This window comes from Lutjanus erythropterus, chromosome 13, assembly GCF_056507025.1.
Source record: "Lutjanus erythropterus isolate fLutEry1 chromosome 13, fLutEry1.hap2, whole genome shotgun sequence".
NCBI classification, from domain to species: domain Eukaryota; kingdom Metazoa; phylum Chordata; class Actinopteri; order Lutjaniformes; family Lutjanidae; genus Lutjanus; species Lutjanus erythropterus.
Window position 1 is genome coordinate 23,615,547 of NC_139329.1, and position 24,884 is coordinate 23,640,430.

General features: G+C 40.0%; 2 protein-coding genes across 5 annotated transcripts; one reads left to right on the plus strand and one right to left on the minus strand.

Annotated features, from left to right (window-relative positions):
• The first annotated feature begins 358 nt into the window (after positions 1-358).
• On the plus strand, positions 359-11,842 carry epx (eosinophil peroxidase). The gene is made up of 17 exons (XM_084734993.1): positions 359-1,360; positions 1,462-1,549; positions 1,628-1,724; positions 2,435-2,610; positions 2,909-3,041; positions 3,139-3,268; positions 4,014-4,220; positions 5,647-6,013; positions 6,090-6,250; positions 6,322-6,580; positions 6,656-6,826; positions 8,801-9,038; positions 9,117-9,328; positions 9,421-9,585; positions 10,107-10,190; positions 10,309-10,405; positions 10,609-11,842. Exons 1-17 carry the CDS (start codon positions 1,343-1,345, stop codon positions 10,664-10,666), a joined length of 2,661 nt encoding a protein of 886 aa, XP_084591119.1. The 5' UTR covers positions 359-1,342; the 3' UTR covers positions 10,667-11,842.
• Positions 11,472-23,933, minus strand: rab3il1 (RAB3A interacting protein (rabin3)-like 1). 4 transcript variants are annotated; one of them, XM_084734994.1, is made up of 12 exons: positions 23,616-23,933; positions 18,039-18,222; positions 17,820-17,915; positions 17,018-17,095; positions 16,550-16,786; positions 16,208-16,327; positions 14,558-14,686; positions 14,361-14,473; positions 14,103-14,126; positions 13,633-13,732; positions 13,478-13,544; positions 11,472-13,316 (listed from the first exon to the last, which is right to left on the minus strand). In XM_084734994.1, the coding sequence occupies exons 1-12, from the start codon at positions 23,822-23,824 to the stop codon at positions 13,231-13,233; spliced, it is 1,443 nt and encodes a 480-aa protein (XP_084591120.1). In that variant the 5' UTR covers positions 23,825-23,933; the 3' UTR covers positions 11,472-13,230. The 4 variants fall into 4 exon arrangements, with proteins under 4 accessions (XP_084591120.1, XP_084591121.1, XP_084591122.1 ...); XM_084734995.1 differs by lacking the exon at positions 14,103-14,126; XM_084734996.1 differs by lacking the exon at positions 16,208-16,327 and having other exon boundaries at positions 23,616-23,926.
• Positions 23,934-24,884: the final 951 nt, after the last annotated feature.

Here is a 24,884-nt window from a genome sequence, read left to right on the forward strand (position 1 = left end):
ACTGTCTGGGAAAATGTTAACACAGGCTTGTTTCATTTCATTTCCAGGAGAATCTGACCCCGTGGCAGGCATTAAGAGTAAATATACAGAAATTCTCAGGTATGGTCTCATTATTAACTTATGTAGGTCATATAGAGACATCAGTATTAAATTGAGAATTGAGTTATATAGTGAGTGAAAAACTTGCAATAGCTTTAACGGTACTAAAAGGAGCCTGATAACTACTTTTGCCCACAAGGGCCTCCAAAATCAACAAAATAGAAATGTTCCTTATAGTAGCCTTAAAGAGTATTTTTATTAAAATCACAAAATAAAGTCCAGCTTATGGTCATGGCCATGGTTTTGTGAGGTTGAACCAAAACAAGCACCTAAAATGATCTAAAAACAACCGGAGACTGTTGTGTTGCAAAAGACCGTCAGCTGACTCACAAAAAATTCCTACATTTGAAATCTAGAACATCAACAGCAGCTACAGTGGATGATGGGTAATGTGGGACAACAGAGATAATATTAATAACAACGTAATGAAATGGCACTCATGACTCACTTGATGGTATCACACACCTGGAGCATCAAAGAGACGAAGCGGGCAGAGAGAGGTCCTTCACATTTGAGTTTTGAAGGCTCATACCGGACACGGCCAGATGAGCCATGTCCTCTACAATGATTTAACTGAATCCTTTCTGTCTGATTATTGATGCTCCGTAATGTTATGTATCATTTCCCAGAATCCTCTTCACTTTCCTCATCTTCCAGCTCACCCACCTGTGTGTGTCACTGGCACAGGGACGATCAGATTGAAGCTTTTGGCCAGTGGCGAAGACACGGACGCAAAATGCAAAATGATCCACAAAAAAATGAACGTTATGTGTCGTTGTGAAATCCCATTTGGCTACTCAGTAAGAGTAAATCTGCAGCTCAAGTTTCTTGGACAGTATTTGAAGATATACGTCCTTAGGGGATGGGTAGAATTGTTTAATTTAATTGAAATGATCCAAATATGACAGAGGGTTTTCATCATGGCTGAGTGGACAGAAGTAAATTTGATTTGAAAGCTTCTTTGCTCGAGGCAGCGCTGAGTCCAGTGTTTGATGTTGCGTTCCTGTCACCAGGAGGACAGATAAGGGGATTCTGCACATACCTGTTGGCCCTGCTGCCAGTGTATAAATGCCACAAACTACGCTCTGAGCTGAACACACACACACACTCACACTCACACTCACACCGGTTGGCTCTCAAGATGAGTCACGGTCAGCGCAGTGGTAAGATGCTATGAGCGGGATTAGTTTTCTGAAACTAAAGTAAATCTTTTCTGCACATACTGAACTGTTTGACATTCTAGATGGACACAGCACTGATGGTGAGTTTCTGTTTTTTTACTTCTCGTTTATTTTTAATTAGTTTGACAGAATAAAGTGCCACATTTCTTGAGATATTCAGTTGGATGTGTGCTGGTTTCAGGTGTCCGTCTCTTTGCTTGGACTGACTCTTGTCCTGCTCTCCGTCCCTGAGCATGCTTCACTGAGCAGAGAATTTGACAACACCTCAGGTAGGATTTCTGCTAGATTATTACTGATGAGACTCAGTACTGAGGAGCCTTTATAACTGAAGTTTTTCTTTGTGGTAGTTTCAGGGACTGTGTATTTGGGGTCTGTGTTTGTGAAGGAGGCTCTACAGAGGGCGATTGAGCTGACCGATGCTGCATACGCACGCACAAGTGAAAGGTAAAAATTTCTGGGGCAATACCCATCAGAGCTATTCAGAGCCTTTTTAAAGGGCAGGTGTTGAACATTAGCACTGAGGAAGAGTTGTGCAATTTCTGCATCAATCTGTTCTTTAATTAATCATAATTTAGAACTCTCGCACCTAATCATAAAAATCCACCCTAGGTAATGACAGAAAACTATAGCAACTAATACACGGCAATATAGTGTCTATTGTTGTGTTGTTGTTTATAATTGAATACCTTTGCATTGCAGACAACTCATATGTGTTATTCTTACCTTTTGTGTTCTTTAAAACTCAGCTGGTCAAGCATTCATTGCCTTTGGTGGCCTCATGCAGCATTTCTTTTCCTTTTTTTTGTTTTAACCTCCTCTCTATACAAGGCATCGTTGCAGTGCATCATAAAAATCCTGATTAATTAAAGGAAATATGATGAACATAAAAACAATTAATAATGCAATTAAAACTGTGTAAATTACAAAGCAAACTATCAATGGCCCAAAGCATGAATAGCTTTAAATCAGAATTCTAGCTTTAGTAAAATCTGCCTGATATTGCATGCTGTTAAGTGCTTAAAGAAGTTGTAGGGCTATTTTTTCTCAAATATAGTTCTGTCTTCTATTAAGATGGCAAAATAGACGGACCTGTTAAAAAGGGGAACGATAGAGCAACGTGATGGCTTTAAAGACAAAGCTACTAATGTTTCCAGGGTGAAGAAGTCTCTGTCTGAAGGCGCCCTGAGACCCAGTGACCTGCTGGCTCAGTTTAAACAGACTGAAGCCAAAACCAGGACTCAGATCTGGGCTGCAGAGCTGCTGGACAACACTGTGGAGCTGATCAGAGAGATGGTCTACACTCACACCATGGTGCAGCCCAGCCCTCATGGTACTGAACAGCAGCGTGATACTACATGCTTCTCATTATATCCTCTGGATCTCAGATCTCAGTTAGCAGCACACATAATACCACAATGGAAAGTCCACAATACAATCTGATTTGTGTAACATTTTTAAAATTCCTTTTTGTGTTTCTGCTTTATGCCTTCAATAAAATAAGACAACAGTAGCCAGCCGTGACCTAAACGTGCAGATAAGAGGTTAAAGCCAGCTAGGGGTTTTCATTGTGAATATGTAAGTTACTCTTTGTCTGATCTAGGTGTTGTGTTTGCTGTATGTTCCCAAAGAGCTGCTGAGCGAAGGTGATGTGGAGAATCTGCTGCAGGCGACGGGCTGCTCCGCCGAGCTGCAGAGACCCAGCTGTGACTCCGGCTGTCTGTCTGAGCGCTACAGATCCATCACAGGAGAATGCAACAACAAGTCAGTGATCGCACTGCTGTCTCAAATAGAGTTTCATGTTGTTTTTTGTTTTGTTTTTGTGATAACGGTGTGTCTGTCATGGTCTCATCCTGTTCAGACAGCATCCCAGGTGGGGGGCTGCAAACATCCCGTATTCCCGCTGGCTGCCTCCAGAATACGAGGATGTGTGGGGGACACCCAGAGGCTGGGACCCAGAGCACACCTACCATAACGCCACTCTGCCACCAGTAAGAGTCCTGCAGAATAGTACTGTAACACTCAAGAATGGGCTCAAGATTTTACTCTGCATTTTACTTGCCCTGGGCAAGGGGAAAGTCCTTATTTTGAGGTTTGAGCCTTTTGCTCGAGACTTTTTGAATTTTGAAGTCTGACATCTAAAGACAAGATCAAAAAGCTTCAAAAGGGGAGTTTGAGTGAGCTGGACTGAATGGCTCAAGCAGTAATACAGCTGGTGAGAAGTTTAGAGGTTGTGGGTTCAATCCTTTAGCAATATGTTGAGTTTTGAAGTCCAACACCAAAGACACAAACTGTAGACTTAAAAGTGCTGAGAGAAGGTGTCCCAGTGCGAGCTTGGGAGCTTGGACTGTACTAAGTGTTTTAGAGTACACCTGGACAGTCCATTAGTTCAGGGAGCTCATCAGAAACATCTTTCTACACCTTTTTGTACTTTAGGTACACGTGAATCACATGTAGAACAAAGAATGATTACTTATAGTTGATACAAAAAATACATATTACATGTAGAGTGTGCATTCAAAATACATATTTACATATTAAATACATACAAACAGAAAGTCACATAGAGGTTATGTGTACATATATATTATTATATATCATTATACACACATTTTTATCCAAAGTGTCTGGTCTCGGTCATGAATTGGTCTCAGTTTAGGTCGTCTTGACTACAACTACTGCTGCAGCACTTTCTTCTCTGTCCTGTCAGCTGCTGTCACTGTGTGTGTTATCCAGGTGCGTCTGGTGTCTCAGGAGGTGCTCTTCACTCACAATGACAACATCTCTCTGGACTCCACGCTGTCCCACCTGATGGTGGAGTGGGGTCAGTGGATCGACCACGATGTGGTGCTGACGCCTCAGAGCCCCAGTACAGCCGCCTTCAGGACGGGAGCTGACTGCACCCACACCTGCAGCCGGGACACGCCCTGCTTCCCCATACAGGTGAATCTTACTATGAACTGCTTCTCAGGGTTTTTCTGTCCCTCCTTGAGTAGTTCTTCATTCAACATCCTATACGCTACAACTCTGTTATCTAATTTTAGTGGCGTGTTTTTAAATTTCAAATATGACACAATATTTACAATTAAAATATGTAAAACCTACAAGTTATGTAAGCAGATGCTAAAGACATTACATGCAAATGTCTACTTGTGACCCATTTTCTTTGGTTGTATATTGTCTTTGGGCTATGACCAGTTAACACAAAGATTTTTCTTTCCTTTTAGAAGATTAAGAACCAAAGTTATCCTTTCTGAAAAAAAAACTATTACTACTATTCTAAACTTTTTTTTCCTTACAGTGTGCTTGGTCTTGCTTTCATATAGCTTACATAGTAGGCAAATAAAAAATAAAGTTGACATACTGTTAAATCTGCTAAATAAAGGAAATTGAATAGATGAAAATAGTGTTCCTTCATCACCATCTTAACTAGGGTCTTGTTTTTGGCTCAGTGACCAAACATCTTTAGTTTTATAAAATAGAATTTTATCTTGGAGGAAATGTTTTTGCCCAAAACACTAGATATACATAAAATAAAATAAAAGAAATACATAAAACAAACCAGAAACAGTACTGTACATATTTTAAATTAAATAAAATATACATACATACATAGTAAAATAAAATAAAGTAAAACTAGAAAAAAGGAAAGCAAAAAAATAAAGGGGCCATAAAGACATATTGTATTGTGGGCCTTTCACACACAGACATTCTCCTTTCAAACACATATATTATCATTTTATACTGTTACATACTTGACACTCACATATGTTTATTTAGTCTCATCTTTTTTTGGTATCCAGCACATGGGAGAAGCTAGCCATCAGGGCTTTCTGCCAGAATGCCTTTCTAACATGTCCATGTCCGATGGTCCATTTTAACCCAAACCTTAATCTTTTCTTGAACCTAACCAAGTAGTTTTGTTGTAACTAAACCGCGACAGAACAGACACACCAGTAAGAGGTACAAAAAACAGTGGAGATTAAGTTAAGTTAACTTTTTTGTCTTAACAGCTGAATCCAAAGCTAACTTTAGTGTTGTGTAACTCTTGCACATGTGCTTCCTGGTTTTTAGAGTGACTTCCTGCTTAAGAAGGAACTTCCTGTGTCAGTGAAAGTAACGGATACCAAAAAAGGATGAGACAAAACACATGCATATAAAAATACATGTGTGGAAGGGCGCATATGTGTACGTGGGAGTAAAAATAAATTTATGTGTTTAAAAGTGTACATATATTTGAGTAGAAATACATGCATGTGAAAAGATGTATGTGCGCGTGAGTGAAAAGGGTCAGAATGAATTATAGCCTTTACATCCCTTCATATTTGACAATAAATTGACTATATAACCATCAAACCTGTCTTCTCAGATCCCTCTGTCAGATCCTCGTAATGGCGTGCAGAGTTGCATGCCTTTCTTCCGCTCTGCTCCCAGCTGTGTCGCAGGCGTCCCATCTCACCGCCACAGAGAGCAGCTCAATGCCATCACCTCCTTTGTAGACGCCAGCATGGTGTATGGCAGCTCCACCAGTCTGGCCTCAGCTCTGAGAAACCTCTCCTCTCCTCTGGGCACCATGGCCCTCAACTCCCAGCATTCAGATCAGGAGCTGGCCTACATGCCGTTCCTGCCACGCCTGCAGGCTCACCTGGACCCCTGCGGCCCCCGCAACTCCACCACTTCAGGGGTGTCGGACAGATCCAAGCACCAAGAGAACACCACGTCCTGCTTTCAGGCTGGTGAGTGAGTTCATGTGGCGAGATGTCTGTTCTGCAGGCTTCAGTGGAGCTGGCGTTCATGATACATGTTTCACAGGTGATTCAAGAGCCAATGAACATCTGGGAATGATCGCGCTGCACACACTCTTTCTGAGAGAGCACAACCGGCTGGTCAGAGAGCTGCACCTGCTCAACCCTCACTGGAGTCCCGACACCCTCTATCAGGAGGCCCGCAAGATCATAGGAGCCATCCATCAGGTATCACTGGCAGCTTCAGACAGACATCTATTCACTTCCACCTACTCTGACCTGCTTCCTTTACCTTCCAGATCCTCACATGGGAGCACTACCTGCCACGGGTCCTCGGTGAGGGTGCCATGTCTCGTCTGATGCCTCCCTACAAGGGTTACGACCCTGATGTGGATCCCAGCATCGCCAATGTCTTTGCAGCTGCTGCGTTTCGCTTTGCCCACGTCACCGTGCAGCCGGTTGTGAGCAGGCTGGGGTCAGGATACACCACGAACTCCCAGCATCCCCCGCTGCCTCTGCACCATTCACTGTTTGCCTCATGGAGAATTGTGCAGGAAGGTAAAAGACGATGCTGTCATCCATTAAACACAAATGACGTGTGATTTACTGATGCTTTCTGTTTCTGTGTGTCAGGTGGTATCGACCCTGTGCTGCGCGGTCTGTTACTGTCTCCGGCCAAGCTGCAGACTCCAGGTCAGATGATGGTGGAGGAGCTGACAGAAAGGTTATTTCAGGCACAAGGCGGGATGCCTTTGGACCTCGGGGCCCTTAACCTCCAAAGGGGCCGTGATCACGGCCTGCCAGGTGAGCAACATTATGTCAGATTTGAGATTTCTTGCAATTTGGCAGCCCTACAGTTTAGAGCGCAAGTCACTTATACACCGCATACAAAGGCACAAAGGCAATTGTTATGATGAATTATGATTAAAAAAAACTAGCAAGCTGACAACTTTGCTAGCAGCCAAAGATCAAACAAGTCCTACAACACAAGACAGAGCAAGCCAGCTAATGTCACTTAGCAGTCAAATAGCATGAAGTCCAGCTCAGTGTCAGCAGCCTTTTGTTTCACAAAGCTCTTGGCAGAGACTAAAATCCAATCCAGCATTTACTCTTATCCAGCAGCCTGTTGCTTAGTCACTCTCTTTACCTTCTCTTATCTTCCTCCTTCAACGTCGTCTTCGGTTTCTTCGCAGTCTTTCTTTGCAGTGTTACCGTGGAATATGGCCAAGCTAACAACCTAACAGCAGCTAAGTTTAGCAGCAGTTTACTTTACCCTCCATTAAGAAACTCTGTAAAACACAGAGAGCTGAGGCAGAGTTAGAAGACATCAGAGGGGAAACCTGAAAACATTTTCTCCATAAAATATGATCTAGTTTAACCCAAATCAGTGACATAGCTGGTGGTGTGTGACAAAGTGCCATAAAGTGTCACACACTTCGTGCCCAGGACACCAAAGTAGCGTAGTGTGAAAACCCTTCACCGTTCACCCCAGTACAAGTCAATGTAACATCAAAAAGATTTTGAAGCTGTTTAGGCAGAATAGTTGAAGAATGTTGCTTTAAGTACACTAAAAAAAAATTCTGGATGTGGATTTCTATGCTTGATTTGTGCTTCTGATGCACATTTTTGTCTAACCATGCAATTCTTCTCACAGCTGCAAAACATTTGGTGGGAGAGTTACAGAAAAATGTAAAAAAAAAAAAAAAAAACACCTTTAATCTTTGGAAAATCATTGTCCTTTCTCTTAGGAAAGCTTTGATTGGCAGTGACACTGCATACTGTATACATTAGTGTGAAAGTCAACATGCACAATACCAACCCTCTGGAACTTTCACAACAAAACAAATGCAGTAATTAGCCACACTTGTGTTTTTGAATGTCTGCTGTGAGGAAAGTCTGTTGATTCAAGAACCAGTTCCAGATGTAGGAATGTGTGGTCATTAGCACTCAAGATGCCCACAAGAGTAAACATCACCTGTCAGTCAGGACAAAAGTTTACTGATTTAGAGTCAACATTAGGCTAGAAATGAGTGGAGATAAAAGTTTACCTTTGACAGAAATGTGTCCTGAAACATTAAATAAATTCAATTTAGTTGGTAGATGATGGCTTCAACAAAAGCCACACTTAATAAAGGCCCTGCACACCCACACAGATGTTTTCAGTTTTTCTGGCTGATTAGACCTCTGCTCAGGTTGAAGCCGGGTGGAGCTCTGCTGGGAATTATGTGAGGTCATTTACCAGTAACAATAGTGGCACTCCCAACACACAACTGGTACAGAGGGCGTGGTTTCCACTCTTCCTCATACTATAAATCACATTGCATGTAGCGGCTTAATCAAAAAAGTCCACTGCTGTCTTTGCCAACATTTATGCCAACGTGACCGTAGTATTAGGAAGATACCTGCTCACACTGTCCTGAGAAGAAATATCATCAGGCAAACTAAATCAAAACATTGTTTACATGCACCATAGATAAATGTCCCAAAAGGTCGATGCTTTCTTTCACTGAAGTGTTTTAATTTATTCTAATGTTTAGTAGAGGTGCGCTTTGTTTCAAGTAATTGGAAACCTATATTTAAAGGGATGGTGGATAGTTGGATTTTTTTCAAGTGGGGTTGTATAAAGTACCTATCCATAGTCAGTGTATTTGCTACAGTGCTCAGCTCAACTCAGCAGACCACCATACAACTCCACTTAAAAAAATAATAACAATCCCTTTAATGCTCTCCCTTCAGTATCTTTAAACTCCTGCCATCTGACCCCTCTCTTCTTGTCAGGTTACGGATCGTGGAGACGATTCTGCAGCCTCTCAGTTCCAAACACGACATCAGAACTGGCTGAAATTCTGAGTAACTTCACTTTGGCTCACAAATTTCAGCTCCTGTACGGGACGCCGCACAACATAGATTTGTGGGTGGGGGCCATCTCTGAGCCTGCTCTGCCCGGGGGTCGAGTCGGACCGCTCCTGTCCTGCCTGCTGGCAAGACAGTTTAAAGCGCTGAGAGACGGGGACAAGTAAAACTACATCCTGATGTAAAATTATAACCATCATGATGCAAGAACATCAATCTAAATCTGTCTTTTTATGTTTAGGTTTTGGTGGGAGCGGGAAGGAGTGTTCACAAGCATCCAGAGGAGACATCTCCATGGCGTCTCGCTGTCCCGCATCATTTGTGACAACACCCACATCACTCATGTCCCTGCTGACCCGTTCTCACGCACTGAGAGGCCGGAGGACATGCTGGCCTGTTCACACCCACTCATCTCCCACCTCGACCTCAGCCCATGGAAAGAAGTGGACACAGGTGAGGAAGAGGAAAAGAAGACTCTGTCATTTCACCTTTGTCTGTTGTGTCTTTACGTCTTCCTACTTGGACATGCCTGTCCTCTCTCCCAGATCCCAGCTGTGGACCGATACCCAGGATTCAATCTGGCTACTCGCTGCTCTGCGACTCTGTGATTCTGTATCAGTGTCACTCTGGCTTCAAGCTGCTGGGATCTTCATCGCTCAGCTGTGATCCAAGCAGTCAGCAGTGGAGCCCCACACCCCCAACATGTCAAGGTATGAAGCCTCCATCAGTCAGTTTAACACAAAAAAATTCAGAAAATAGCGTCCAGATTTAAAAATATTGAAGTTACCATTTAAGTACTTCTTGTCCCCAGCATGCTGTCTTGAAGCTTGAGATATAAAGTTAATTCTTGACCTTGGAGACAGTAGTCAACAAGTGAGGTTTCAATCTTAACTTAAACATCAAAAGTGCTTGAAAAATAGAATAGAAATTTGAACATCTAAATTTCCACATCTGCAAAAAAATACTGAGGAAGACCATGTGGTGCCATCAAAAGCTCCAGAGGAGCTACTAAATAGACCTTTAGGTGAAGTTGCTCTGTAAACTATCCCTGAAAGTCTTACCTGTTGTTTGTTTTTCATCAGTTGAGAAAAAACTTGTGTGTCGTGACACTACAATATCCCCACATCATATGATTTTACTGAAAGATGAACAGTAGGTGTGAATAACTGACCCATCCCATTAGATACAATATGTCTAATTGATTTCTGATGTTTTTGACTGATTGTTGCAGATATTAACGAATGTGAGGAACAAATTACTGTCTGCCCGCAAAACCTGGAGTGTCTCAACATACCGGGTTCCTTTATTTGCTCAGGTTGGTCCTTTTATTGTGAAGTACTTTGTAAGTTTTTTTTTTATTAATCTTCCCTTACTTACAATGCTGAGAAATTTAAACATGTATAAGATATAAGCATCTTTGGCTTTTGATCCAGAATCATCCTCGCCATCTGCAGTCTCAGTTGTCACTGCGGTGATAGTAGTGATTGGTGGTGTGTCTGCGCTGCTGCTGCTGATGTTCTGTTATCGAAGGTAAGTCACTGAAGGCAGATAACAATTTAATAGACAAATCTGGGCCATATTTTGTTATTTTCTGAAAAAAAAAAGAAAAATACTACAGGACTATTGACTAGGGTCCCTATAAAGTCTATAGATGACCCAGTCACATCACATAAACACTTAATAAAACAGTACTTTTAAAATTAAATATAATTAAGTAAATGTCTCTTTTGCAGATATTTCCCCAAGAAAGAAGAGTTGGTCAATGCTGGATGTTGCCAGGGGAAAAGTTAAAAAAAAAAAAAAAAAAAAAAAAAAAAGTCTGTTCAGTTTTTGTTCTAATATTCCTGTATTTTATATGAAAATTATCTTACTGTTCAATACATTTGCGATGTAAAACAATTATCTGTTGACCTTATGGACTTGTGTTTAACTGTATATTGTGGTAGAATATTTTGTCTTGTTAATTTTGTTTTGTTAATTTATTATAGTCAGTATCCAAGCGTCCATTGTTGACCAGCTCATATGATGACATGTTTTGTCCTCTGACAACACATTATGTCACTGACCAGACTGACTGTGCACGCTCATTAACTCCAAGTCAAACTGTGTATTAAGGTTCATTATTAAGGTGGTAATCTGTACGATGAGGTCATGAAAACAGAATAACAATCTTACAAAAGTCCTCTCAATCCGGAAACTAAAACCTTACTGGAATGTCTGCTCCAAAACCAGATTTTCCTACCGTAAAGCCCCTCTGAGCGGGATATGGTCTTAGTATCCCTGTGCCTGATTCCTGCTCACAAACCTGTTAGGCAACTGTGTGTGTGTATGTGTGTGTGTTTCAGGGCGTTTTGTATCGGGGGAACCAGGCTGTTCCTGGCAATGGCCTTAATCTACAGCTAGCACAGTGTCGTGCTGAGAGAAATAGGTCTCTGTGTCATCTGGTGGTAAAAGAATTACAGTGATGAATCATCTTTCTTAAGCTTAAGTCTTAACTTTTACAAAAGGCCACAAAGACCCGACATCAAAGTCAAACCAGCTAATCCATTTACCTGCTCAGATTTTGACCTATAAATCACACACAGTAGGAAGGTGATGTAATCAGGCTACAATGCCTCATCTTTAATGGAGTGTTTACACTGGAAGACACAGTTACAGATCAGTACACTGAGGTTAGAAACCTCAAAGCCCTAATGAAGGCTAAGAAGCAGTTATTGCACTTTCTGACACAATATTCTTCATTTTTACCTTCTAAAGACCACTTTCTGTAAAAATTAACAATAATAAATTTATACTATGAGGTACAACCAATATACATTGCATAATATGGCTATGTACTACATTCATGCAAAGTCATGTATGGCTTTTACTGTATGTACATACTGTTCATTGCAGACATGCAACACTACAGTTGCAACAGTTTGTGCATATTTTAATCACTTGTATTAAAGCTTTAGAATTTTCTGACTATAATGTAAAACTGTCACTATTTTGAGCATGGATGAAACTAATTCATTAAAGGGATAGTAAAGATTATGTTAAGTGGGGTTGTATAAGGTATTTATCCACAGTTAGTGTATTACCTACAGTAGATGGCGTTCGGCACGCCTGCAGTTTGGAGAGGCAACAGTGTAGGAAGCTAAACAATGTACTGCTGTGGACATTGTCAGCAGCAAGACATATTTTAGCCACTTAAAATAGGCCTATCTGAAAAATATATAATATATATGTTTAAGTGTATGCTATATTTAGAATATTTTCAACCTTCGATCGAGGCATGGGTAGACCTCAACTCCTGTGTCTGCCCAGATAAAACTACTGATGCGGTTTCCCATTAAAAAAGGCTGTCTGACAGGAAGATAAAACTATGGAAATCTTCTAAATATAGGGTACACTTTGACTGATAATGATTTTTTTTAGGTGGACCACTTTTTTTAGGTGGCTAACGTACCTTTTGCTGCTGAGACTGTCCTCAGCAGTACATTGCTTAGCCTCCTACTAGGTACACCTGTGGCTTCTCCTAAAGGGGGTTACCGATCACTATCTACGGTAGGTAAAACACTGACTATGGATAGGTATCTCTTAAAACTTCAAAAAGTCCAAACTATCCCTTTAACAATATATCTAATTATTAAGTACAGGGCAGGCTGACATTAAACTGTTTCCTTTGTGTTTCTATATGAGGCTTCCAGAACAGGTAGTGCAACAAAATTAAGGCCATGCTGTGACGAAAGTCACTGTGGTGTTTGAACTCGTAACTGAAAGTAACTCAGATGCTAGTGAGCATTGTATTTATGTAAAAATAAACAAAAACAACCCAAATAATAGTTCTGGTGAAACTACGTGAATATTGTCAATCTCAGAGCTACTACATTACATAGTTACATAAGTATGTAATACTTGAGGTAAAAGACCAGCTAAACTCTCGACTGCTTTCATTTTGTGTTCTTCTGTTCAACACAGCCTGAAACGTGATACATAGAATCTATTGTGTTGTCGTAAGAAGTTTTGTGTACTCCACCTGGGAGGTTCAGAAACAGAAACAATTCTCCTCACTAGTGGACTACTGGAGGCCTGCAGTGTAACTGAAAAATATATCTTATATATCTGGGAATAACACTCTTATCTTTCTTTCTAGCTGTGCTGGTTCAGTTATTTATCTTATTGCATAAAAGTGGCACATGAACAGTTTCTGCTTCCCTTGTTGATTGACCTCTGCTGCAGCACAATATCTGCTACTGAAAGTGATCCATGACCTGTTTGTTACCACAGTTTAACCCTGACTAGAACCTTGAATGATCCAGGTCCTGGGATTGCGCCGTCCTGCCGTGTGTTTCAGTGGACTGTCTGGTGCTCTAGCCCTGGTCAGTGAGGTAGAAACCTAACTTGGCCACAGTCATCTCTCTACGGAGACGCATCACCTCCCAGAACATCTGCTCCGCTGGACAAACAGACAACAACAACAGATACAAGACGTCAGTTCACTGAATAAAACCTTTGTTGGCAAAGCAAGAATCAAAGCTGGCAAAACAAAGCCAGTCGAAGACTTACATAAAAAATACATGATATTTAAAATTCAAACACATTTTAGTGTTAACTTACCATCATGTCTCACCAGGCCCTGCTGGATGTAGCGGATATAAGTAAAAAAGTTGCAAACAGCTGTGATCTAGAAAGATGAAATAAGGTCATATATTAACAGTTGTAGCAGCAGTGTATCTGTCTAATGAGGGTTACAGAGATGAAGTGATATTTACCCGTGCTCGGCTGGAAGGAGAGATGTAATAGTAGCTCCCCTTGTCACCAAGCTTAATGCGATGTCGGCAGAGCCGTGACATACCGCTTAATGCACATTTTCTACAAATACAGAAGATCAATTGTCAGACAAGTACAGCTACAAGACATGGATACACACACAGTGTTTTATCACAGCAAACTCTCAACATGAGTTATATCCCATAAGGTATTATTAATTAAACCTACAGTAGGTATCCTATCTTTGAATAACAACAAAAAGTGAGAACACACAAAATAGTGCACAATCAGAGAAAGTTAGTCACTGGAAGAGGAAAAGGTTCAAGGTTTCCTTAATATACACATGCAGATAATTCATGTACAGATTTGTTCACATATTTTCATACGTCCGGACAGGCAGACTTCATTTCATGCTAGAGTAATTTGTGTTAGTGTGAAGCTGAACAACTGATTGGTTTCTGCGAGGACTTACGTCTCTATTGCTGCCCTAAAGCCACTGGAAGAAAAAGATTTTTAAATCAGACAGTGATTAGAAATGTGCCCATTGATTAAACCCCTGTCAGATATGTGGTGAAGACAGTGAAAAACCTCCAGCTATGACCATTACTCATCAGGGAAGAAACCAAAACCAAATAAGAGTGAATTTTCAGTGTTGACTAAGCAATTGTTGAGCAGTGAATGGTGAAATAGAGAACAGGATAAGAACTGATATGTAGGTCTGATAACTCACTTAGGACCACCACACTCTACAGCTGAGGCTTTAACCATCGGTAACGCTGACATGGCCACAGGTTCGATAGTCAAAGAGTTGTTTTCCACTGCACTCTGCACCAGCTGTGACAGCTGTGGAGAACAGTCATCAATAATATTAACATAACTTGAAACACTGAAATATAACACATGCAGTGGTGTAGGTGAGATTCAGACCTCAGATCTGGTGAAGGAGAGGCAGGGTCCGATGTCTTCTCTGTAGATGCGGCTCAAGAAGGCAGAGGAGCGCTCCAGACTGGGATTTTCCTTCCACATCAGAAACTCTGCATACAGAACGGAGTCCATCTGCAAAAAGTAAACCATCACACTCAATTATTATTAAACTACATGTCTAATGTGTCATTTACATGCAGCTACAGTTAATACCCCCACCCCCAAAATACAAGATTTGTTTGCTTTTTAGCTTGAGGTTGATGGGTTTTCACTTTGCCTGCGTCCAGACCTTTGAATCTGCCCACTCAAGTGGCCGTCAATCAATCCAATGACCGCCACTGGGGTACTAAAGATTAGCCAGTCAGTGCCACGGGTGACATTAGAATGACATTAGATTCAGACAGATATGTTTGTCTCTAGTGATTGGTTATAGAAACTCGAATCCCCTCCTCCCCCACAGAAACTGGTTAGAGTGGAGACAATGTCAGACTAAAGATGGAAAGAGAGTGCAATGGATTGTCTGATATCAGGCAAGGTTTTAAAGAGCTTTAACAGTTGAAAAGTCTCGTAACATGAAAGCCATAATCCCCAGCACCTTTCCAAATTATCATTAAATCATTCATAGTGATCAACACACCTATAAAACATCAGCTGACAAAATGATTTATACAGTACAGTAGAACCATTCAGATCCAAAATGTCTGCCTTCACCACTCAATGCATAAATTTCAAACAAAAACTTTAAACTTTAAACAAATTCTTGTACAATTAAAGACCTTAAACTTTTGACCTGATGGTAACACTGAAGGAAAAATTAAGAGATTGCCAAAGTTGTTATAATTTATCCTGAAGAGGAGCCTGAATTTCTGTACCAAAATCATGGCAATCCACCAAGTAGATGTTGATATATTTCACTGGATAATTGAAAACTTTTACCTGCTGATGGCACTAGAAAAAGACAGCTAAACCCTCTGGGCACCATGAAAATAAGCACCTAATTTCTTAGCATCCTTGTGATGGCTGTTAAGATATTTCATTTTGGACTGTAGTTGTAGACAGACAGACAGACCAACATTGCTATTTCTTGAGCCATCGCACGAGCATTTCTAAAAATCATTAGACAGTTTAGTTATTGAAAGTGGCATAAACAGGTTATGTCTGCTGCATACTTTCAGCTGTTTAAATAACTGTGCCAACATTGCTACTCTCCGGTAAAGCTGTCTCATATTAGAAGAACCAACTCTTTCCCAAACCAGACAGAAGACACTGTTTTGACAACAGTAAACATTGTGTTCCACTGAAAAATACTTTTGAAAGAGACGACTGACAAGGTCAAACGTTAAAATCAAGTCTTATCTTGAGGGCTGTGACAAAAAGACCGTCTTAAAACATCAGGTCCATGTCTATCTCACAGCAACACTGAAAACAGAGACAACACATTTAGCTCATGTGTTTCAGAAGGACACTGGAGTTCAACTAGACAATGATACGTTTTCCCCAGAGATAAAGTGTATTGTTCTCACTTTGTGCTCTGGGGCAGAGAAATTGCCTATTGTCCCATAAAAGGACACAACTACAGAAAACTGATACATCTGCCAGCAGCTAAATCTGACAGACTTCGGTCGTCAGGCCCAGTCAAAGGGATGCAGTTACCTGTCTGCTGTCAGTGCCCAGCCCCTCCCCCCGCTCCTGCCAGTAAGGGTCAAAGGCCACACTGACAGACTGGCCAGGGACCAGGCAGAGTATCAGAGAGAGGAGAGCAGGAACAGCAGGCTGAGAAGCAGGAAGAGACACCAGAGACAGAGAAGAAGAACAAGTCAGGGAGAGGTTAGTACTGAGAGAAAAGAAAAGGCAAAGAGAACTTGTCTCAAGGTCAGTGATGCAAGTGTCTGGAAACAGGGCTGAAGGATGGAAACAGAGACATGCAAAGTCTAAAGTTGCAAAAACATCTTTCAAGGAGAACAGAGGCAAATGTACAGACTTCATCCAGATTACCTCTCGGTCCTCTTTGGCTGCAGGCTGAATGGAAACTGAGGAAGGTTCTGGTTTTCCGTGTGAAGGTGGAAAGGCAGCGCTTGCGCTCTTGTTGCGGATGTGGCCCCCGACGTGTTTGTATGCTCCCCTGGTTCCTGGAGATTGCAGCTGTGGATGCAGCTGGCGGTTTGGTGAAGAAGGTGTGGATGTCAACACCAGAGTCTTGAGCGCCGTTACCTCAGCTTGCAGAACATCAATCTGGGAGTCAGACACAGAAAAAGCACAGAAAACAGTGATGAGTATCAATAACTTTGACAAAACGCTATTTAGTTGACATCAAATGTATCTAAAAATAAACAACTGAGAATAGCAAGAGAAATCAGAGTGCAATTCAAAAAGAGTTTATGTTCTATGAAGGAATTTTAATGGGACAAAGGGTCATGAAAGTCACAGAGTTCATGACAAACTCCAGAGAACAGCTTCACACACCTTTCCCTGAGCCTCCTTCAGCTGCTTCTCTGCTGCTGCTTGTTTGACGTTTGCTTCATGCACCATCTTGTGAGCTTCCTGTTTTGATGAAGATTGAAAGGTAAATGAAAGGTTAAAACTCTCAGTAGTTGATCATTACTGTTGTCTATTTATACTGTGGTTTTAAAAAAGGGGGTGAGAAGTTGTTCTTGATTATTCATCAATGGTTTATAGTAAATCTGTTTTTGAAAAGTAAAATAAGTACTTTTGGCACCAAACAAGCTATTTTTTCTTTTTTAAATTTATTTAGTAGTAGCCTTTCTCTGCCTTATTATTTTTTAGTTCGTTTAATTAAATAAATATTTTTTTAATGTTCATCTTGCCTAACCCTCCAGCACAAGCTTTATTTATTTAAAAAAAAAACTGTACAACTGAATATAAGTCGGCAAAGTGTGTTTGTATACAAGTACATGTGAATGTCTTTGTGTTTATATCATATCTTTTAATAAATATAAGATGTCTACTCTGTAGGACAGACTATGTAAAGCTGAATGTAAACAAGAATACTATAGCTTCCATTTTCATGTTAACAGGTTAGAAGGACTACTGTATTTTATAGAATGACGGAAAAATCCAGAATATTTTGTTAATGTAAACATAATCATTGTTAATTGAGTATATCTGAGTTTTAGACAATCAGACAAAACTAGTCAGTGAAGACTTCGAATGAATCACAGCATCACATCACTTCCCTCATCATCAGTGTCAAAGATATGTATCAAAATTACAGTGCACTCAGCAGAGAGTAATGATTACTGCTGACCTCAAACAGACTGGCAGTCAGCTCCTCCAGCTCCTGCTCCAGCTGATTCCTGACCTGTGCCAGACGTTCACACTCCTTGTCCTTCAGTTTCAGTTCCTGAGATGCGCAGGGGAAACTGTCACAACCACATTTAACAAGGAAGTATATTTGCATTGTCAACTTTTTTTTAGGTCACGCAATGATGCTTTGTGTGTGTCAGCATAAAGTAGGTTGCAACACCTTCTTTGCAGCATCCAACTGTTCCCTCAGGATCTCCGACCCCTTTTCTCTGATTTCTTTTTCTCTGATCTCCAACGAGGAGCTGCGGAGCCGGGAGAGGTTGCCATGATCTCTGCCTGAGGTGGGCCCGGCCTGGCCTCCTCCCTCCACTCTGGACTCTGGCTCTGGATCCAGATCTACCAACCTTAACATGAACAGAAATATAGTCAATATTGATTTCATATCTACTCCTTAAACTGGCTTGCAATAAAGACAGTTTAGGATATGGGGTGAATTTAATTATCTTGATTTGCCTGTCCTGTCTTTGTGGCATACACCATTTTATGTGTGTTTTAGTTGTGACTGCGAAGGAGCTGCAGATGCTAGCTTTTAAGATAACTCTGATACAAAACAATAAATGACAAAATTTAGATGTAAAATATACACAGCCCCTTACAAATAAAACTGTTTTAATGTGACAGTTTTTCATGGATTCATAAAGGGATACACAGCAAGTTACCCTAATGACAAGCATGAAAGTCAGCATTCTCATCGACTTCAGAGACGCACTGATTGTGAAACTCTGGGCTGATACCAGTGTTTAAAATACCAATTTTGCTGATGCAGATACAAATGTTGTTTTGTGGTTGTTGTTTTTTCTTATTTATTCCCCCTTTTCTGCTTTGCCGCTGTTGTCTAAGTCCAACTGCAAATTGCCAACACAACATTTAATCAGTGCAAGACTGATGCAGCACTACAGATATCGTCTATCAGCCACTGCCATGGGGAAGCAGTGGCTCAGTCTGTAGGGGGGACTGAAGATGACATCTTTGAATGTCTTGTTTCACTCACAACCCAGAGATATTCACTTTACTGTCACAGAGGAGCAAAGAAAACAAAAACAATTCAACATTTAAGAAGCTGAAATCAGAGAATTTTGACTTTTTTTCTCAAGTACTCAAACTGATTAATCAGTTATCAAAATAATTGGTAAATAGTTTAATAACTGATTAACTGTTGCAGCTATAGTCGAGACTGCATTAACTGTAGCTAGCTGTACCTAATAAACTGGCAACAAAGTGTATATTATTAACAAGTTAGCTTTATATCAAGGTTTAGATTAGGGTGCAAACTCTGCTAAATACACATTTTAAATGAACTGGCATTTCAATATTAAACTAATTTAAATGTTTTCAGACAATATTTGCTTATCATCCATTTAGACGGGAGGATAGTGTCTGTCAGCATCAAAGCACTCTCTGTCCATGATAGACATTTTCTCACTGAGTTACAGCTCAGTTGTAGTGTGTGAAGTCACTGGAGTTGCAGACCCTGGGGGGATCCCGGGCCACAGTTTTAAACCCTCTGCTACTGCATTAACAATCGTTTCTCCACAAAGTTAAGTTCATGGTCAAAGCAGCTAATTACCTACAAACATTAACCAGGACTTTTAGACTTTTAGCGATGCGGTCAGTTAGCTAGCAGTTAGCTAACATTACAACTTTTTAATGTCAGGAGGTTTCCCCACAGTATCCGCCCTTACCCTGTCAATGTCCAGCAGATAAACCTCCCAGTCTGTCTCTGTGTCTGTCAGCTTGTCCCCTCCAGTGTCCTCCAGTTGTTGTTGCTGTAGTTTAATTGACAGATACTGCACAAACTGAGCTAACGTTAGCTGTTTCACTCACACCGATCAGAGCCGTTTAAATCACGGCCAGCGGAGGAATGCGGACGATGACGAAGACGACCGACAAAAACCGACACGAGCAGCAGCAAACTGCAGCAGCAAAACTATAAAATATAAAGTTTAACTGTACAGACGACTTGGTTTACACTCTTCCAGCCATGACATTCACTTCTTTTCTTCTCATCTCCCCGTTCTTGTTTTTCCAGGCAGGAAAACGAGCGTGTCTCCTCAGTTTCTGCCTCTTTCTCACACAGAAGGTCACATGACAGCGCATCCACTCCCAACGCCCAAAAACCCTGTCCGGACAGCCGGGGACACAGCCGGGGACACAGCCGGGGACACAGCCACAGTCAAGGCAGCCTCTACTCCTGTTTATCTGAGCTTTTACTTTGATCAAAGTAGAAATTACACAGTGCAAGAATACTCTGTTACATGTGAAAGCCTATCTTGCCGGTGAAAATATACCCAATGATAAGTCGTAATTATGAGATATGATGATGATGATGATACTACTACTACTACTACTACTACTACTAATAATAATAATAATAATAATAATTTCCACATTTTGGCACATAATTATGAGTGTTATCTCATAATTTCCACTTTTTATTACATATTTATGACTTTTTTAAAAATCTCATAATGTCAAATAATTATGACTTTTATCTCATAATTTCCACTTTTCTTCTCGTGATTTCTTTTGTCTCCTAATTTTGACTTTTTATTGCAGAATTATGACTTTTTAATCTCATATTTATTACTTACACCCTTCTATCTCATGTTAACTTCTTATCTCATTTCATCTCAAATGTCTCATCATTTTTACCTTTTGTGTCCCACACTGAAACTTATTCAGGTAAAAGTACAAAAGTATAAGCAACAAATACTTTAAGCACCAAACATAAAATTACTCATGAATACTGAGTACTCAGAATGGCCCATTTCACAACAACAACAACAACAACAACAACAACAATAATAATAATAATAATAATAATAACAATAATATTTTTTTTATTTATTTAGCACTTTTCAAAACAAAATCACAAAGTGATTCACAGGAATAAATAAAAATGGTGACAAAGACTGATAAAAAAAAAAACTTTTAAAAACAGTATAAAAGTTATACCACACTAAGCAAAAGTAGTTAAATGGCAAAGACTAACGTAACTAATATAAAATTATTAAAATAAACAATACTCAATGAGGAAGAATGCATATGTATAAAAATAAGTTCAGGTTTTAAGGACACTTCTCTCCAAAATCAAAAATACGCATTTGCCCCCCGGTCTGTGGTGCAGTTCATCTAGATTGTTTTTGTGTGAGTTGCCAAGTTTTGCAGTTATCGGGTATACAGATGTCTGCCTTGCCCTGTCATTATCAAAGCACAAAAAGTACGTTTGACAAATTCAAAACCAGTGTCTCTTTCCAAAAACCATGACCCAGTTAATACACAGACCTTGTGAGCAGTTTCATGCGGGACCTACTTTCTGTCAGCAGTAGAATCAACTGGTTCTATTCTAAAATTTACTGTATCTCTTTGTAATAGGCAGAAGCATTTCAAAGCTTTTAAGAGAGATAACAAGAGTAAAAGAAGGTGTTAGAATAATAAAGAAAACTGGTAATCATGAATCTACTAACCAATTGTTAGTATCTGCACCTCAACATTTTTAGATATCATTTTTTTAAAAAAAACAACAGAAATACTCTTTTGGAATAAAAGCCCTCATGTCTATATTCAACATTTTTTTAATTAAGAGAAGGAAATTATAACCATATACAGATATGTTTCAGTTTTGGGAGCTAAATTATGGAATGAACTAAGTGATGAGCTGCAACTGTGTAACTCTCGGTTTCAAATCAGCCTTGAAATGGAAAATAATTAAGGATTACAATGTAAAATTATTAATATGTAAAATAATTAAGGATTATAATTTAAAGGAAACTTTCTGTTTCTTTCTGTCTCTCTTTCGTTTTTTGTATTTCTTACATTCTTCTTATTATTATAAGAGCCTTGGATTTCAGCCTATTGCTTTTTTGGTTGTGAATTTTATTGTGTGAAATAGTTCATTTTAATTGAAATAAACTATTCATTCATTCATCCATAAAGCAGATAATTAGTTCAAGATATGTATTGGCCCCTGTGTTGAATAAATTAAATGAAACTGAAGTGCAGAAATTCGAAAGAAATGCTGGAGGTTCTTCAAAAACAGCTTCTAATTACATAGTTTGTCCAGCAGAGAGCAGTGACAACATTCTTATGCTGTTCAGTACATATCTTGATCACAATTATTTCAAAAATACACTGAAGGGGCATTTTAAGGGGCAGCTTTTCAGGTATGTCACCATCAGTCAGGCTCTAATCACACAAAGAGTGTCAGTGCAAACTCCAGGGCTCCTACACCTTTTTCTTTCTTCTTTTTAAGCATTTTCAAGGTGCATTTTCAAGCTTTTCCAGCTTTTCTGCCAATATGAATGTCCTGACACATTATAAACTGTTATCTTACTATTCTGTGTTTCAAGAGTATCCAAACTAAGGACATGTTGAGGACTGTCACTCTGTTGCAGACTGTCCACCACCTGTAACTCTTGGAAAATATTGTTGTTTTCTGTTACATTTTTATAGTATAATTCATAAAAACTATGATGTAATCTGGATGATCATAATCCAATATGGAATCAGATCGTCCACAAACAACAAAAAATCATTTTCACAATAGCTCTCTACAGAAGGGTAGTATTTTAAAAATGTGTCACCTATCTGTAAGTAAATTTGGCATCACCTGGCTGAGTCGACATAAAACCATCACTGTCACTGTTCTGTCAGATATTATGTAAGCAATACAATTAAAATTTCAAGCAGATTCAAGCACTTTATCCAAAAGCTGAGTACTTTTCAAATGTTGAAAAGACCACATTAAAATTAAAGCATTGTAAAGGGAACCCTGAAATTAAGTAATTTATCCCCCTTCTCATTCTACAAATACACTTTAGAGACCTTAAAATAATTGCCATAAAAAGCACATCAGTGGGCACCCTTGGCAAGGGACCTTTGTTGCATAATCCTACCCCCTCATCTCTCTCTTTGTTCCCTCATTTCCTGTCAGCTCTCCTCTGTATTCTCTAATAAAGGCAGACATCAAAACCAAAACAAGTCCTGATCTGACCCTGCAGACTCAAAACATGCCTGAATGTGCTGTGCTGTCTGTGAATATATAGATGAAGTCCCTCTGCTTTGGACGCTTTTTACAACATTTGTCTGATGGCTGTTCAGCGGAATAAGACTTTACGAGCAAACTATGCAAAACATAGCAATATCCTGCATTGTTACCTGCACGTACCTGCTGCCTTAATGTGACAGTGGTGAAAAAAAATCACCAATTTTAAAGGAAACATTCCTCACCTCTATGGGTAGAATTTGTGACAGAGTGACTTTAATAGATTTGCTTAAAACTGGAGTTGGATTGAACAGAGTGACCAGTGGAACCACATCTGAGACGGTGCTTGCTGTTTGATAATTGTGCAAAATTAACTGCTGGTGCCAAAATGGTCTACTGTGAAGCATTTAAGGAATAAAGTAATTCTTTTATATTTTGTTTTCGAAAGGTGCTGTACAAATAAAGTTAACTAATTAATTAATTTCATATGCTGCCATTGTGGTAACCTTTAGGGGGGTTAATTGGGCTGCATAATCAACTGAAATGTCATCAAAATTGCAATATGGCCAAGTTAAAAAAGTTTCATCATAATTAAATGCTGCTGCAGAGATGCCCTGGCCTTCAAATCTTGTTCTCCAGATGTAAGACAACATGTTTGCTCGGACATCAAACGTCATATGATTCTGATTGTAATAGTTTTTTCTTTAATGAAAATTAATATTGTGATGCAACGATTTAGGTATTGACTCTTACCGTCCAACAACACATCCCTCCTCTCCAGGTTCCCTGCTGGACTTGTGTCTGGCTCCCAGGACATCAGGTGTGCTGAAGAATACTGTTGAGGAATATACTGCTATTCCAGATCTCCCAGCTTTCAGGACCTCATAACCTGGACTGGCTTTTGTTGACGTCGGCGGAGAAGAGGAAATCCGGACACTGTGAATTCCCTCAAAAGCATCCATGTCTGTTTCATGCAGTGCAGAGATTCATCAGAAATAGGTCTCCATTGAAGTTGCATTCAGTTTGGTAAATGATCCTGATTCTTGTGGGTGTCATGCATCTAAAATGCAGAAAAGAAAGAGTTACATGCTGCAAGTTAATAGCCCATGAAAAGTTTCACCCGACGAAGTCCAGGTCTGTCAGTCGTCAGTGGACGAGCTGTGACCTCTACAGTGTTTAAACTGTAACTTCTTCCCTCTCTGATTACTGCAGAGTTTGGCTTTTCTTTGCAGATTGTCATGCAAAAGGAATCTGTTTCTTTGAGATATCCAGTGTAAACATAACTTCAACTTCAAGTAAAGAAACAGAGGCACACATACACTCATCCAAGATAACTTATGGTTGAGAAAATACAGAGAATATACTCACCAAAGTGCTCAAAACTGATCCCTAGCTGTCGCCTGTGCATCAAAAACAGTATAAACTGATGAATAGTGCCTTGATAATCTGAGGATTGAGAGTTCAGCAGGTTGAATTCAGTGTGCACTTCGCCCTGCTGTTGGTCTCCTGGTTAGACAGGAAGGGTTAATCACTAACACCTTCTGGCCAGTTAGAGCCCGACTGGACACATTTCTTCCAGCAGAGGGGGTCTCACACACACAGTCTCACCTGATCAACAGTTTTCCATCACCAAATATTGAATGATGCTTTAAATGGAAAATAGTTAACTTTTCCTCCAGTAGTTTACTGAAAACAATAAATTAGAATGTGTTTAAAAGGTGTGTGTTTGTGATTTCAGCTACAGGCAGAGAAAATGTACTAAAATTTGAAGAAAATGGTTAGATAAGTTGCTGAAATTGGTCATGTTTCCAAAATCTAAGCACAAGAACTCAGTGCTCATGCCTTTGACCAACCTATTTGTGGCAGTGTGGGTGCTTCAGATTAACAGGACCTGGCCTCACAATGCAGCTTTGTTGGAGAAACAGATTAACACATCAAGTGACCGGAGGTGTAGGAGTCCCCTGCTCTCTTTTTCTTTCCTGCTTCCCTTTCTACAACATTCTCCGCGGACGCTGACGCCAC